Raw genomic sequence first — 15033 nt, 5'->3', positions numbered from 1 at the left:
GTGTTGGCCACGTGGCATTCCATCCCTCTTCTCCCACCTCCAGTGCTCACAGCCTGTCAGAACTGCTGTGGCCCTGGGAACTAGCTGGTTTGGCCCAGTTTGGAGAAGGGACGATAGTTATTACATGCGTCCACTGTGCTCTCCTGCTTTGGGACTCCTGAGGAGAGTTAGAGATTACCCTTCACCCCAGCTGAGAAGGTTCTTGAGACCTAAATGTGGCTCTTTTCTTAACCAGGGTCCCAAGCAGAAGCAGAAGAGTGGCAGGGGGTGGGTGGCTGTTGTCTCCTGGTCTCTGTACAGATTTCTAGCCCCCTTTCCCTGGCACAAAGCCTGCCCTCTGCCCTTGGCCATGGGCAGCCTTGCTGGCCTCATCATGCTCTCTTTAAGGACACTTTGTTCCTAATCCCTCCACGTCTCATTCTCCTCCCAGAATCTTACGTCTCAGACCTAGAGTATCTGTCCCAGCTGGCTGGAACCCACATATCACCTGGCCCACCCCTCGCTGCACCTCCTCTGCTGAACCCCCAAACCCCACAAGGTCCCAGCTCCTCTGGACAAGAGACCAGGGGCTACCACAACCTTGTATCTCTGTGTGGGGTCTTTGGTTAATCCTCCAGGAGGCAGCTTCAGCCTCCCCATTCCAGGGGCCTCTACCAGGGAGGCTATTCTGCTCCCTGGAAATTTTCTTTCTCTGGGGGGCATCTTCAGGTTTGACAAGTCCAGGAGGCATGGAGTTCTTTAAGCGCCCCCCAATCCAGCTTTCCCCATCTACCCCAAAGTGAGCCTGTGCCATGGACTTGATCCTCCTTGGAGGAAGGTGACAATGTTCACTTCAATCTAGGCTACTTTCTTCCTTCCATGATGACAGAAAACGGTCAAGGTCAACTGGCCAGGAATGGGGAGTTGCTGAAGAGTAGATGGCAAAGAGCTCAAGCGTCCTAATGCCACCGGGGTTTAGAAAACAGCTTGGAAACCAGCAAAATAAAATCCAATGGCTCAAGGGCCTGTGGGATTTCCATGGAATCCACTGTTCCTCTGGCCAAGTCTCCGGGCATCCTTTGCGAGAGATCCCGCGGGTCCTTTCTCCTCCGGTCACAATAGGGCGGAGAATTTGCTCCGACCACTCTCCCACTCCTAGAGACCTTCTAGAGGAGCGGGACCCTTTGGGACATTGTCCGGAAGAATTCAAATTGGCATTCTCTGTGCATCCTCCTCTCTCCCAGACTCCAAACTCCTCTTTTTCCCTGCGAGGCTCCTGCCTTTAACTTTGCCCAAACAGGGGCTCCACCATGGGTGGTGTCAAGTCCAGGAGATGAGGACCATGTGAGCAGCCCCTGGGGGATGAGTTCTTCCTTCTGACCAGGCATGTGGGGTGGCTGTCCTCCAGCTTCAGCTCCCATCGGCAGCCAAACGATAACATCCTTTTCGGTACCCAAGGTCTGTGTCTCTGGTCTCATAGTCAAGTTCCAGGAGGCCTGCCCTCGTGGGGAAGGAGCGGCAACATGAGAGCTGTTTCCTGTTTTCTTTGGCCCCTGCAGGGCCATGGTAGAAACTTCTGACTATAGAAGAGAGTTGAGGGGCAGGTGAATTTGGCCTGAGAGAGGCATGTGCTTCCTTTGGCCTTGGCTGTCTTGGCTGGCAGCTTTAGAAACCCATAGAAGAAACAAGAGGAGGGTGAAGCCCAAGCAGCTGGCCTGGGGGCCTGCTGGTTTCCTGGTAGGTAAGGGCAGAGGGCTCTTGGCCCAACAGGCAGGCAGCAGCTCTGGTCCCCAAGTCCAGTGTGGGGCTTGGGGATGTTCTTCCAGTCTCCTTTGCTTTCCTCCACCCTGCCCCCAGGCCGGCGGTCCCCACCCTACCTGTGCCTAGGGGAACACGGGGGCCAATGATGTGCTGCAGGTCATGCTGTCTTTGCCTGGAAGCCGGCGATCATTGAATGTGTGCATGTTGATGACGGCATCAGTCTTGACCATCATGGGAGGCTGTGGCTTGTGCTTGACCCGACGCTGGCAGGTAAGGGAGAAGCGGATCTCGTCAGCCACGGTGCTGCAGAAGGAACGCTGGGGTCGGGGGTGGGAGGGAAAGGAGCACAGGGGTGAGGCCTGGCCATGGAACTCCAGCCAACTCCTCCCCTTCCTCCCAGAGCCTGTGCTAAGGCCTCCAGGTTTCCTTCACACCTTTTCGCCACCCGCCCTCTGCCCACTGCAAGGTGATTAGTGTGAGTTGTTGTTGTTTAGTCGCTAAGTTGTGTCCAACTCTTTTGCAACCACATGGACTGCCAGGCTCCTCTGTCCATGGGATTTCCTGGGCAAGAATACTGGAGTGGGTTGCCATTTCCTTCTCCAGGGGATCTTTCCAACCCAGGGATTGAACCTCATTTCTTGCATTGGCAGGTGGGTTCTTTACCACTGAACCACTAGGGAAGCCCAGGTAGTTTGGAGAGCAGCCCAGAAAGCATCATGTCCTTGTTGGAATCTAAGGTGATATCATCTTAGCCCCATTTTACTGATGAACAAACTGTGGTTCTGACTGGCATGCACATTAAAGTCTGAGTAGTTCACCTGCCTGACTTTTCTCCACTAGCTTCTGAGGGCAGGAACCAGCAGTTTCATCCTATGAGCCCAGCCTCCAGCTCTAGGCCTGGCTCAGAGTCAGGGCTTAAGAAACACTTGATGAATATATGGATAACCTCTGTGAAAGGGGTTCCCATTGAAGGGAGGAGTCACTTTGCTCCCATTCAGGAAAGTCTAGTACAGATTTCTCACTGGGAAGGCAGTCCCTGTAGGGCTTTTGCTGGCTTGGGTCCCTGTGGGCATCCAAGAGAGACAGCTCAAGTGCAGCACTGCCCACAGGTATCTGATGGCAGTGGCTTCTATGAGACCAGCTGCCAGAGGCTGTCCCATGGCTTGTAGAGAAGGCAGCAGGCTGTCAATGCCTCAACTTGCCCGGGGAGGCCTGGGCATCAGCACTCAGATAGGTTGTAGTTAGGTCATATGGTACTGGGGAACGAAGACTTGGCTTTGAATTCTGTCTCTTACCCTCCGTGTGACCTCACCAAGCTTCCTCTTGCTCCTCTACTAAATGCAGGACATCTTCCCTCCTTACCTCCCCTCTTCATTCTGCAACTATGTACCGAGACCTACTCTGTGCCATTTTCATACTGTTTATACTGTTCGTGGGGTTCTCAAGGCAAGAATACTGAAGTGGTTTGCCATTCCCTTCTCCAGTGGATCATGTTTTGTCAGAGCTCTCCACCATGATCTGTCTGTTTTGGGTGGCCCTACACAGCATGGCTCATAGTTCCATTGAGTTATACAAGGCTGTAGTCCATGTGACACTGAAAGATGAACTCCCCAGGTCAGTAGGTGCCCAATATTCTACTGGAGATCAGTGGAGAAATAATTCCAGAAATAATGAAGAGATGGAGCCAAAGCAAACACAACACCCAGTTGTGGATGTGACTGATGATAGAAGTAAAGTCCGATGCTGTAAAGAGCAATATTGCATAGGAACCTGGAATGTTGGGTCCATGAATCAAGGCAAATTGAAAGTGGTCAAACAGGAGATGGCAAGAGTGAACGTCGACATTCTAGGAATCAGTGAACTAAGATGGACTGGAATGGGTGGATTTAACTCAGATGACCATCATATCTCCTACTGTGGGCAAGAATCCCTTTGAAGAAATGGAGTAGCCATCATGATCAACAAAAGAGTCCAATGAAGTACTTGGATGCAGTATCAAAAACGACAGAATGATCTCTGTTCATTTCCAAGGCAAAGCATTCAGTATCACGGTAATCCAAGCCCTGACCAGTAATGCTTAAGAAGCTGAAGTTGAATGGTTCTATGAAGACCTACAAGACCTTCTAGAACTAACACCCCCAAAAGATGTCCTTTTCATTATAGGCAACTGGAATGCAAAAGTAGGAAGTCAAGAAACATCTGGAGTAACAGGCAAATTTGGCCTTGGAATACGGAATGAAGCAGGGCAAAGGCTAATAGAGTTTTGCCAAGAGAACACACTGGTCATAGCAAACACCCTCTTCCAACAACACAAGAGACGACTCTACACATGGATATCACCAGATGGTCAACACTGAAATCAGATTGATTATATTCTTTGCAGCCAAAGATGGAGAAGCCCTATACAGTCAGCAAAAACAAGACTAGAATCTGACTGTGGCTCAGATCATGAACTTCTTATTGCCAAATTCAGACTTAAATTGAAGAAAGTAGGGAAAACCACTAGACCATTCAGGTACGACCTAAGTCAAACCCCTTAATGATTATACAGTGGAAGTGAGAAACAGATTCAAGGAATTAGATATGATAGACAGAGTACCTGAAGAACTATGGACGGAGGTTCATGACATTGTACAGGAGACAGGGATCAAGACCATCCCCAAGAAAAAGAAATGCAAAAAGGCAATGGTTGTCTGATGAGACCTTACAAATAGCTGTGAGTAGAAGAGAAATGAAAAGCAAAGGAGAAAAGGAAAGATATACCTATTTGAATGCAGAGTTCCAAAGAATAACAAGGAGAGATAAGAAAGTCTTCCTCAGTGATCAATGCAAAGAAATAGAGGAAAACAATAGAATGGGAAAGACTAGAGATCTCTTCAAGAAAATTAGGGATACCAAGGGAATATTTCATGCAAAGATGGGCACAAAAAAGGACAGAAATGGTATGGACCTAACAGAAGCAGAAGATATTAAGAAGAGGTGACAAGAATACACAGAAGAACTGTACAAAAAAGATCTTCATGACCCAGATAACCACAATGGTGTGATCACTCACCTAGAGCCTGACATCCTGGAGTGCAAAGTCAAGTGGGCCTTAGGAAGCATCACTACGAACAAAGCTAGTGGAGGTGATGGAATTCCAGTTGAGCTATTTCAAATCCTGAAAGATGATGCTGTGAAAGTGCTGCACTCAATATGCCAGCAAATTTGGAAAACTCAGCAGTGGCCACAGGACTGGAAAAGGTCAGTTTTCATTCCAATACCAAAGAATGTTCAAACTACCACACAATTGTACTCATCTCATACTCTAGTAAAGAAATGCTTAAAATTCTCCAAGCCAGGCTTCAACAGTATGTGAACCGTGAACTTCCAGATGTTCAAGCTGGATTTAGAAAAGGCAGAGGAACCAGAGATCAAATTGCCAACATCTGTTGGATCATTGATAAAAGCAAGAGGATTCCAGAAAAACATCTATTTCTGCTTTATTGACTACACCAAAGCCTTCGACTGTGTGGATCGCAACAAACTGTGGAAGATTCTTAAAGAGATGGGAATACCAGACCACCCAATCTGCTTCTTGAGAAATCTGTATGCAGGTCAGGAAGCAACAGTTAGAACTGGACATGAAACAACAGACTGGCTCCAAATAGGAAAAGGAGTACGTCAAGGCTGTATATTGTCACCCTGCTTATTTAACTTATATGCAGAGTACATCATGAGAATTGCTGGGCTGGATGAAGCACAAGCTGGAATCAAGATTGCCAGGAGAAATATCAAGAACCTCAGATATGCAGATAGCACCACCCTTATGGCAGAAAGTGAAGAAGAACTAAAGAGCCTCTTGATGAAAGTGAAAGAGGAGAGTGAAAAAGTTGGCTTAAAGCTCAACATTCAAAAAACTAAGATCCATGGCATCTGGTCCCATCGCTTCATGGCAAATAGATGGGGAAACAGTGGAAACAGTGTCCGACTTTTCTTTTTGGGCTCCAAAATCACTGCAGATGGTGACTGCAGCCATGAAATTAAAAGATGCTTGCTCCTTGAAAGAAAAGTTATGACCAACCTGGACAGTACATTAAAAAGCAGAGACATTACTTTGTCAACAAAGGTCCATCTAGTCAAAGCTATGGTTTTTCCAGTGGTCATGTATGGATGTGAGAGTTGGACTATAAAGAAAGCTGAGCGCTGAAGAATTGATGTTTTTGAACTGTTGGACTCTTGAGAGTCCCTTGGACTGCAAGGAGATCCAACCAGTCCATCCTAAAGGAAATCAGTCCTGAATAGTCATTGGAAGGATTGATGTTGAAGCTGAAACTCCAGTGCTTTGGCCACCTGATACGAAGAACTGACTCATTTGAAAAGACCCTGATGCTGGGAAAGATTGAAGGCGGGAGGAGAAGGGGATGACAGAGGATGAGATGGTCGGATGGCATCACTGACTCAATGGCCATGAGTTTGAGTAAACTCTGGGGTTGGTGAAGGACAGGGAGGCCTGGTGTGCTGCAGTCCATGGGGTCACAAAGAGTTGGACATGACTGAGCGACTGAACTGAACTGAGCTGAACTCTGTGCCAGGCACTGATGTTCTAGGTGTTAGGAACAGAGCAGTGAAAAATACAGACAAGGTCCTAGCGCTCAGGGAACACTGATGATGGGATAGAAACAGATAATATACATGTGAACAAATAAATAGTTTCAGAAAGAGATAACTATTAAGAGAATAAAGCATTGAAATGGGATAGAGTTGGGTGGGGAGTGGGGATAGGTGGGAAAGACTACTTGAGCTTCAGCTGATGACCAGAAGACTCTAAGAATATGGGGCTCTGGGAGAAGCACAGTGCAGGGTGCTGGAACAGCATGTGCAAAGGCCCTAAGGCAGAAATGTGCTTGGCTGGTTAGGGACTAAAAACGTGGCCAGTGTGTGTGGAGCAGAGTAAGAGAGGGGAGAGTGGGAAAGAGGAAGCTGGAGAGGTGGGTAAGGACTAGATCCTGTAGGCTTTTTAGTGGAATTTGGAGCGCATTTCAATTGTAATGTAATTCTAATGTAACCTAAAGGATTTGATTGTTCTTCTTAGATGAATCATAATTTTTAAAACCATTCCCAATTATTGAACATTTAGGTTTTCTCACATTTTTTTTCACATTACAATGAACACGTCAATGAACATTCTTGTCAATAAAATTGCACATGTTTTGGCCACTTCCATTGGGTACATTTCTAAAAGTAGAAATTGACTGATCAAAACATGTAGCCTCCTTTAAAGACTCTGGCCATACTGCAGAGTTACCTTCCAGAAACTTACACTCTTGGACTCCTCCTGAGCAATGTGGTAACATGTCCCTTTTCTCACACCTGTGAGAACTTGAACACCAAGAATTATCTTTGCCCTTCCTCTTTGCTCACTCTGGCTTACTGATTAGAAACGACTCCACTGAATTTTGGGTGGATGTGTAAGTGCATCTTATACAGAAGACTTAACTGCAATCTCCTTCCACACTTGTCCTGTCTCCTTTTCAACTTCCCTGTGAGAAGAGCTTCCCCACAGACCACTGGCCCTCCACTCAAGGTACACATTCAAATCACTCCGTACACTTTCTTAAGAAGCCATTCCCAGGGGCCACCACAGACTAATTAAAACATAGTCTCTGGGAGTGAGGCCAGGGTATTAGCACTTAAAACACTTTCTCCCTGTGATTCCAATTTGCTACTGGGACCCAGAACCACTGCCCAACCACACGTGAATTAATCAGAGGGGGTGAACCTAGCAAGCTTGGGTTAACCCTCTTAACTCTTTTTCTCTGTTAAACTTTTGATTATGGAAATTTCCAAAAATATGCAGAAGTGAAGAGAACAGTATAATGAACCCCTATGTAAGCATCACGAAGCATCCACAATTACCCTAGAGGGGTTTATGCAGGGGAACGACATAGTTCGAATTAAGTTTTAAACAGGGCACTGGCTGCTGTATGGAAAGCAGCTGGTGGAGAGAAAGAGAGGAGGCAGGAAGACCCGACCAGGCTAGTGTGTGGTCCAGCTGGGGATGATGGGCATGGCCTAGCATGGAGCCAGCATGATGGGAAAGCGTGCAGAATGGGGCTGGTAGGGCTTCCTGGAGAATGGGACGCAGAGTGGGCTATGGGGGGAGGGGTGGGATCGGACACCACCTTGCCCCTGGCACCTAAGGAGTGTGAAGCCAGTGTGGCCCCTGATCTGTTCCGTACCTTCCCCAGGCCCGCTCCAGTTCTTGGAGGTTTACCTGCTCTCGCTCTGCGGTCTTGCGGAGCTTGTACACAAACTCGCCCACAGCCACCAGCACAGACAGGACCAGCCCGGCGGCGAGGACGATAAAGATGCCCCCGATCTTCTGGATGCCCAGGGCGCTGGCCTCTTTGTTTTCCTCCTCGGGACACCCGCTGCCCCGCCACCACTTCTCCTTCATGATGTGCAGCTTGTCCTCCTCCTGGAGCTGCAGGATGGCAATGGTGATCTTGTCCCGGTACGGGGAGCCTGGGTGGGGGAGAGGGGGCCCTGGCCATCAGTGGCCTTCAGCCGGTCTGTGCGCCCCCGCCAACACCCTGGCAGGGGCTAGCCACCGTCACTAGCCCTCTCAGCACACTCTTCTGAAGGGGACCCCCAGTGCCAGGAGGCCCCTCTTTTAATTCATCAATGATGTCTCCATGGATCCAGGGTGGAGAGTCTTGCCTATGAATCCCTGTCCCTGCAGGCCTCTGGAAGGCCCAGTGTATCTGAGCTGCCTCAGCAGGGATGAAGTCAGAGAGAGGAGGCAAGACCTTAACTGACCCCCATCTCTGTGTCTGCCCCCGGGTCTCCTCTGCTCAGGCCTGCGCTGACCACATGAGGCTTATGACTCTGCCGTTTTGTTTCTGGGCTGAGCCCTTTCAAGGCTCAGGGGGTGATCTGAGAGAGGGAGTGGGAGGCCACGTGTGTGCAAGAGTGAACCTGGGGGTCTTGCCCACCTCTGTCCCCCGCCGCCCTCCTGTCTGCAGCCCCTGTGCTCACCCATGGGCGTGCCGATGCCATAGCCCTTGGAGTCGATGAGGCCCCCGATCTGGGTGAGGTTGCAGTTCCTCTGAGTGACGTACTCGATGGTGGTCGATTCCATGAGCAGTGCGTAGTCGGCCGTCAGCGTCCGCTGGATGCCCTCCTCGTTGTTCTTCACCAGCGCCGAAGGTTTGCTGCTCATGAAGGCCCACATCTTCTCGAAGGTGGAGATCTTGGATTTCTGGGCCACGGGGAAGCAGTGGGGGTGATGCACACACAGTTACTGACCACACAGGGGCCAAGCACTGCTCACTCTCAGCAGGGCTGGGTCACTGAATCCTGTGCACAGTCCTTAGAGTGAGTGAGTTCCACCCACTGCTCAGATGTGGAAACTGAGGCCCTGGGAGGGTATGCCCTCAAACACGTGGCATCTGATCGTAAAGCTGAGAGTCAGACTCAGGTCCACCCACATGGAAACCCTTGACTCTTTGCTGTGGCACAAGAGGTCTTCAGGCTTTTCTTTAAAAATTTATTTCTCTAAGATTTATTAAACAATTAAACACATGTAGGTCATGTTCCAAGTGCTTTACCTGCATGAACTCACTGATTCTTCCCCATAGTCAGAGGGGGCAGGTATGGGTTGGCCAAAATTTTGTTTTGGTTTTTCCATGGCATCTTATGGAAAAACCCAAATGAACTTTTCGGCCAACCCAGTACTATCACTAGCTCCAGTTTACAGATAAGAGAATGGAGTTTAGCTGTGCCTCAATTTGCCTGATTTACTCAGACACAAACTGGCAAAACCGGGCTATCTGACTCCAGAGTCCATGCTCGTAACCACTGAGCTTCCCTGCCTCTTAGAAACTGCTGTGAGGGTGGCCGGGAAGGTGGGTGGATGCTGAGGAGGGCAAAGCTCGGTGGATTCTGGGCCCCCTACTCCCACTTCAAGCAGTCCCTCTTATGCACCATGTTCCTGGGGAACGTTTGTCTCAGGCAAGGGTTCCTGTTTGTTCTCCATCAATATAGTGAAAAAGAAGCAGGGTAAGAATTGCTGAGAGGGCAGGAGAGTAGGGATAGTCAGAGCAGGTAGTCTGGACGCCCCCTCACCCTCTGGTTCCAGGGTGTCCCGGGCTGGATGCTGCTGCCTGGGTGGAACCAGCATCCTTGAGAACAGGCTGGTGTGTGGACTGTTGTGCTTGATCCCCAGCTGGGGGAACTCAGGAAGGGCCTGGGGCCAGGAGAGATTCAGTGTCTCTTGCTGCCGGAAAGGACTGGGCAGAACAAGGTGCATGCCTTCATGAGATTTCTTGGGATCTTAGTGTCTGCAGGCTGCCTGCTCCCAGCAGGGATCAGCCCTCCATGCATCCCAGGGGAGCAGGTGGCTCTGCAGTCCCCACTGTCCCTGGCTTTTTCTGAGTCTGGCTGTGCCTGTCTGTGATATCGGCCTGTCTGACTGGCACCTGGCCCATTTCCGGGGTGCGTGATGGCATGAGTGTGCTCCAAGAGGCTGGTGTGGGGCTGGGGAGAAGGGAGAAGCTGTGACTGTCAGGAGTGGTGGGGGAGGGGGCTGGGAGGACAGTGGACCTTCGACTCTCCAGGTGCCTCCTAGTTTTAAGGGCTGTCTCTCCAAAAGTGCCTGGGGAGGAGGGAGCCCCAGAGCAGCAGGCAGCGCCTCACTCGAGATTCCACCTGAGCCCAGAATCTCTTGAGTGCCAGTGATGCCGCCTTTGGGCATAGGCTCTGAGGGCACCTTCACAGAGACTCTCCTCCTGCAAGTTTATCTGCCCTGAAGCCAAAGGTCTGGGAGGGCTCAGATGCCTGGAGCCCCTCAGTGGGTTCCACTGGAGCAGCAAGCTGGCTGATCCCACTCCTGCCTATCCTCAGCCTGTCCCATGATCAGCTATTCCTGCTCCTCAACTTTTTCATCCTCCTGTAGCCCCAGACGCTCCCCACCCCAACCCCACACTTAACTGCTCTTGCCCTTAAGAACATTCCTGATTTTCAGCTCTTCGGACTCTCCAGACATCTCTTATTTTCTAGATAACTTCTGCTACCCAGACTCTGCCCCCTCCAGCTTTTCCCTCGGGTCTGCTCTAACTCTGTCCCTTTTCCTGCCCAGATTCTCATAGTCTGAAGCTTCAAACTGGCTCCAATGATCGCTGTCCCTGGGATTCACACCCTGGTGAGATCCCTTCCCCTGCAGTGTGGGCTGGGCCCAGTGACTTGCTTTTAACCCCTGCCCCCCAGGAGTGATGGGCTTCCCTGATAGCTCAGCTGGTAAAGAATCTGCCTGTACTGCAGGAGACCTCGGTTTGATTCCTGGGTCAGGAAGGTTTGCTAGAGAAGGGATAGGCTACCACTCCCCTATTCTTGGGCATCCCTTGTGGCTCAGCTGGTAAAGAATCTGCCCGCAATGCGGGAGACCGGGTTTCCATCCCTGGGTTGGGAAGATTCCCTGGAGAAGGGAAAGGTTACCCAATGCAGTATTCTGGCCTGGAGAATTCCATGGACTTTACAGTCCATGGGGTCGCAAAGAGTTAGACACGACTGAGCGACTTTCACTTTCACTTTTTCCACGAGTGATGGGAAATCTCACATCTGAGATTAAGTTACAGGAGAGGCTGACTTCTGCCTTGCTTGTACTCTCTCTGGCTTGCTGCTCTGATGGAAGCTCACTGCTATGCTGTGAGCTGCCCCGTGGAGAGGTCCACATGACAAGGATCAGAGGGCAGCCTCTAGCCAACAGTCAGTGGGGAGACGGAAGCCCTCAGTCCAACAGCCTGGGGGAACTGAAGGCTGCCAACTATTACTTGAGTGAGTTTGAAAGCTGGACCTGGAGGTGCAGCGTTAGCCACCACATGGATCCTGGCCTGTGAGAGGCCCTTTGCAGACGACCCAGCTATGCTGTGCTGATTCCTGACCCACAGACTGAGAGATCATAATATTGTTGTTTTAAGACACTAAGTTTGGGGTAATTTGTTATGTAGCAGCAGGTAACTGATATACTCTCTTACACACATGCTGACACAAGCTGCTTTTATTCCCAATATAGTCACTTTCTCAGATAATCAGTTGCAACTATTCCTCTAATAAGATTATCCAAGTCCAGTCATTCCTGCTTCCCAGGGACACACGGCCTCAGGCACTCTGCTTTCTTGGTTTGTTGTTGTTGTTTAGTTGCTAAGTCGTGTCCAGCTCTTTTCCAGTCCCATAGACTGTAGCCCATTGGGCTCTTCTGTCCATGGGATTCTCCAGGCAAGAATACTAGAGTGGGTTGCTATGCCCTCTTCCAGGGGATCTTCCCAACCCAGGGATTGAACCCAGGTCTCCCACGTTGCAGGCAGATTCTTTACCACCTGAGCTACCAGGGAAGCCTGAGATATATAAAAACTAAATACTATTCTCTCATCAGTGATTTTAGCACCTCAACTCCTTTTCCATCCCAGTCCCTCCTGCTTTCCAAATTCTCCTTCTTCTCCTAGAGGTGGGAATTAGGAGTGGCTGAGGCCATCAGGGCTCCCCTTCTATCTCCCAATGTGTCCATCCATCCAACTATCTATCCTTCCATCTACATATCCATCCACCCACCCATCCACCGCCCATCTATTCTCTTTTTGTCATGTTTGTATTCTCACCTATCCTCTCACACTATCTACACACCAATTCATTCTACTAACTATGCAACTATCCACCCAGTCTTTTACCTATTTATCCATCCACCCAATACCCCCCCATTCTCTTGTCCACCTACCCATCACCAACCATCCCGCCATCTCTGCTCCTCACCCAGCTTACCCACTCATTCTCCCCACAACTAGCCATCAGTATCTTGACAATGAACCATTCAGGGAGCCTTGTCCCATTCCCTCTGTGTCAGAGGGGATGAACTTCTCCTGTTTCTGGAAACCCTTCCCTGAGTCCTCTTCCTTAACACCCCAACACCTAGTTCCTCCTATACACAGGCCTGCCAGACATCAAAACATATGCTCTTCCCAGGAACACCCCATCATAAATGTAGACAGAAATTCCCATTGGAGGCTGGAGTGGGGAGGGACTGGTATTGGGGCTGATGGGCTTTGAGGAGAGACGCCTGCAGCAGGTAAAGGACCAGGATGAGGAAGATGGGAAAGGACACCGGAGAACTTGGGCCAGTTCAGGTGAAAAGTAACAATAGAGCGGGAAGCTGGCTGTGATACTGATTTCCATAGTTCCTGCTCTCCTGGCTCCAGTGTCAGCAAATTCACTATCTCCATCACCTGCAGGCAGATGAGCCCGAAACCTGCCTCCCCAGAAAGGCCAGCCCCTGTGTTGTCTCATATCTTGGGATCCCCATTTTCCACAAAACCCACTCATGGTTTCTAATTCCCCTTAGATTCTGTCCCGTCCTTAAGTGATATTCCATGATTCCGAGTACATCCCTGAGAAACTTCCTTCTGGTACCTCTGAGGCAGGGAGGGTTACAGCCAGGGCCCTTCCTGGAATCTCAGCCCCTCTCCCACCTTCCTGGGCCGGGTCACCAGCAGTCCGAGTTCCATCACTGGCCCAAGTAGTCACCACCCCAGGGGAGGTCCCACATCACTATGGCTCCAATTCAATCCTGCCTGTCCCCCAGCTCCAGTGGGAACCTTAAGAAGCGCTGTTTCAGGGCCAGTCACCCAATCAATTAATGGAATCGTTTGGAGCAGCTGATACAGGGCGACACGCCAGGACGGAGAGGCTTTTTTTATCAGTGAAATTGGCAAGAAAGTAAGTTTCAGGCTCATGACTTTCAATTCTAGCCTTCTCAAAGAAGTAAATTGATTTTCCCCAACTGAAGATATTTAATCTTGAGAATTTAACATTTCTGTACAAGAAAATGTATATAGGTATATATATATATATATATAAACATAAATCAATTCCAAAGGGAGCTGAATCTCAGGGAATGTATGCGGGGAGGCAGTGGCAATGTGATTCCATGCGAGACCTCGGGTATTTTCCATACTGGAGAGGAGACCTTTTCCCAGATTAATTGGCTTTCTTATCCCTGGATGTGGAGTCTTTGGCCTTATTGGATCCACATACTCGAGCATCATGTCTCTTGGGTTATTTTCATGGGGATCAGGGGGCTTCTTGAGGCCCCCACCTCTGCCCACCTTCCCAGCACAGACTTGCTGATCCTTTGGCCTAGCAGCTGCTTCTACAGACTGCATGAGGCCCTGAGGCTGGCCCGTGCAGGGGAGAGTCAGGAGGTAAGGGTTGCAGACTGGCCCCTGTAGGGAGAGTGAGGAGGTGAGGGCTACAGGCAGGGGATGGAGGTAATGGGAGAGGTTGGCCTCACTGCACGGACTCTGGTGTCACACTTACCTGGGTTCAAATGCCAACTCCTTCTGTGACCACAGGCAAGTGATGTTACATCTCTGAGCTTCCCTTTCCACATGGGTAAAACAGGGATACACTTAGCATAGAGCTAAGTTCCTAGGATGTGCTTGATAAATGGCTGGCATCATTCTATCTTTTTAAGCCTCCTTAATTCTCTTTAAGGCTCGGTTTTCTCATCCAGAAATTGGGGATAATAATTTCTAGAGTGCAGAGTTCCTATAGAAATGAAATGACATAAGACTCAGTGGTAGAAAACTCCAGGGCTGACAGGGTCCAGGCAGGGATACTGTAAATACGTCAAGACGGCTGAATGGAGTTCTGGTAAGCTGAGAGGGCGAGTGCCCTCCTGGCTCCCAACAATCTGTCTCTCTGCATGAGCGCTGGTTCGGTGATACTTCATCTTTCATGTTTTCAAGAAGCTGGATATGTGACTTTTTAATGCAGAAATCTCCCTATTTTAAAATGCTGATCACTAAATAATATATATAAGAAATATCTGGCCCCTAAAATCATATCTGTGGGCTCAACAGGGCTGTGTATCACCGAAAATAAACAACAAAAAGAGCTGACATTCATTGCATGTATATCCTGTGTCAGGTATGGTTCGAAGTTGCTTATATAAATTATCCCATTTAATCTTCTCAAAAATCACCTCTATGGGGGGGAGGGGAGTATCATTATTATACCCATTTCATAGGTGAGAAAACCAAGGCACAGAGAGCTCACCAGTACCTGAGTCATTCTCAATAACATCCCATCATCCCCGGGCCGACCCTGCACCTGTTGCTGCCCCTCGGGCCGCCTGCTCGGTGTCTCTTCTATTCTGAGGGCTTCTGGGCTCGCCTGAAGTGCTCGGCTTTGCACAGAGGTACACAGCCAACCTGTGACAGAGGCACCAATCTCCTCCACAATGCCCCCTGGACCTAATCT

The 15033-nt window shown here is 49.6% G+C and overlaps 1 protein-coding gene across 1 annotated transcript in view; it reads right to left on the bottom strand.

Moving 5' to 3' along the window:
* Positions 1-1862: 1862 nt before the first annotated feature.
* Positions 1863-15033, bottom strand: part of GRIK3 (glutamate ionotropic receptor kainate type subunit 3) — a 243473-nt gene continuing 230302 nt past the window's right edge. Inside the window, exons 14-16 of the mRNA NM_001206003.1 lie at positions 8761-8983; positions 7997-8247; positions 1863-2057 (exon numbers count right to left, since the gene is read on the bottom strand). Coding sequence (NP_001192932.1) covers positions 1863-2057; positions 7997-8247; positions 8761-8983 — 669 coding nt within the window. The remainder of the gene's footprint in view (positions 2058-7996; positions 8248-8760; positions 8984-15033) is intronic.

This window comes from Bos taurus, chromosome 3 (genome assembly GCF_002263795.3).
Source record: "Bos taurus isolate L1 Dominette 01449 registration number 42190680 breed Hereford chromosome 3, ARS-UCD2.0, whole genome shotgun sequence".
In the NCBI taxonomy this organism is placed as follows: domain Eukaryota; kingdom Metazoa; phylum Chordata; class Mammalia; order Artiodactyla; family Bovidae; genus Bos; species Bos taurus.
Note: the sequence above shows the minus strand (reverse complement) of the source record. Positions and strands in the feature narration are given on the sequence as shown.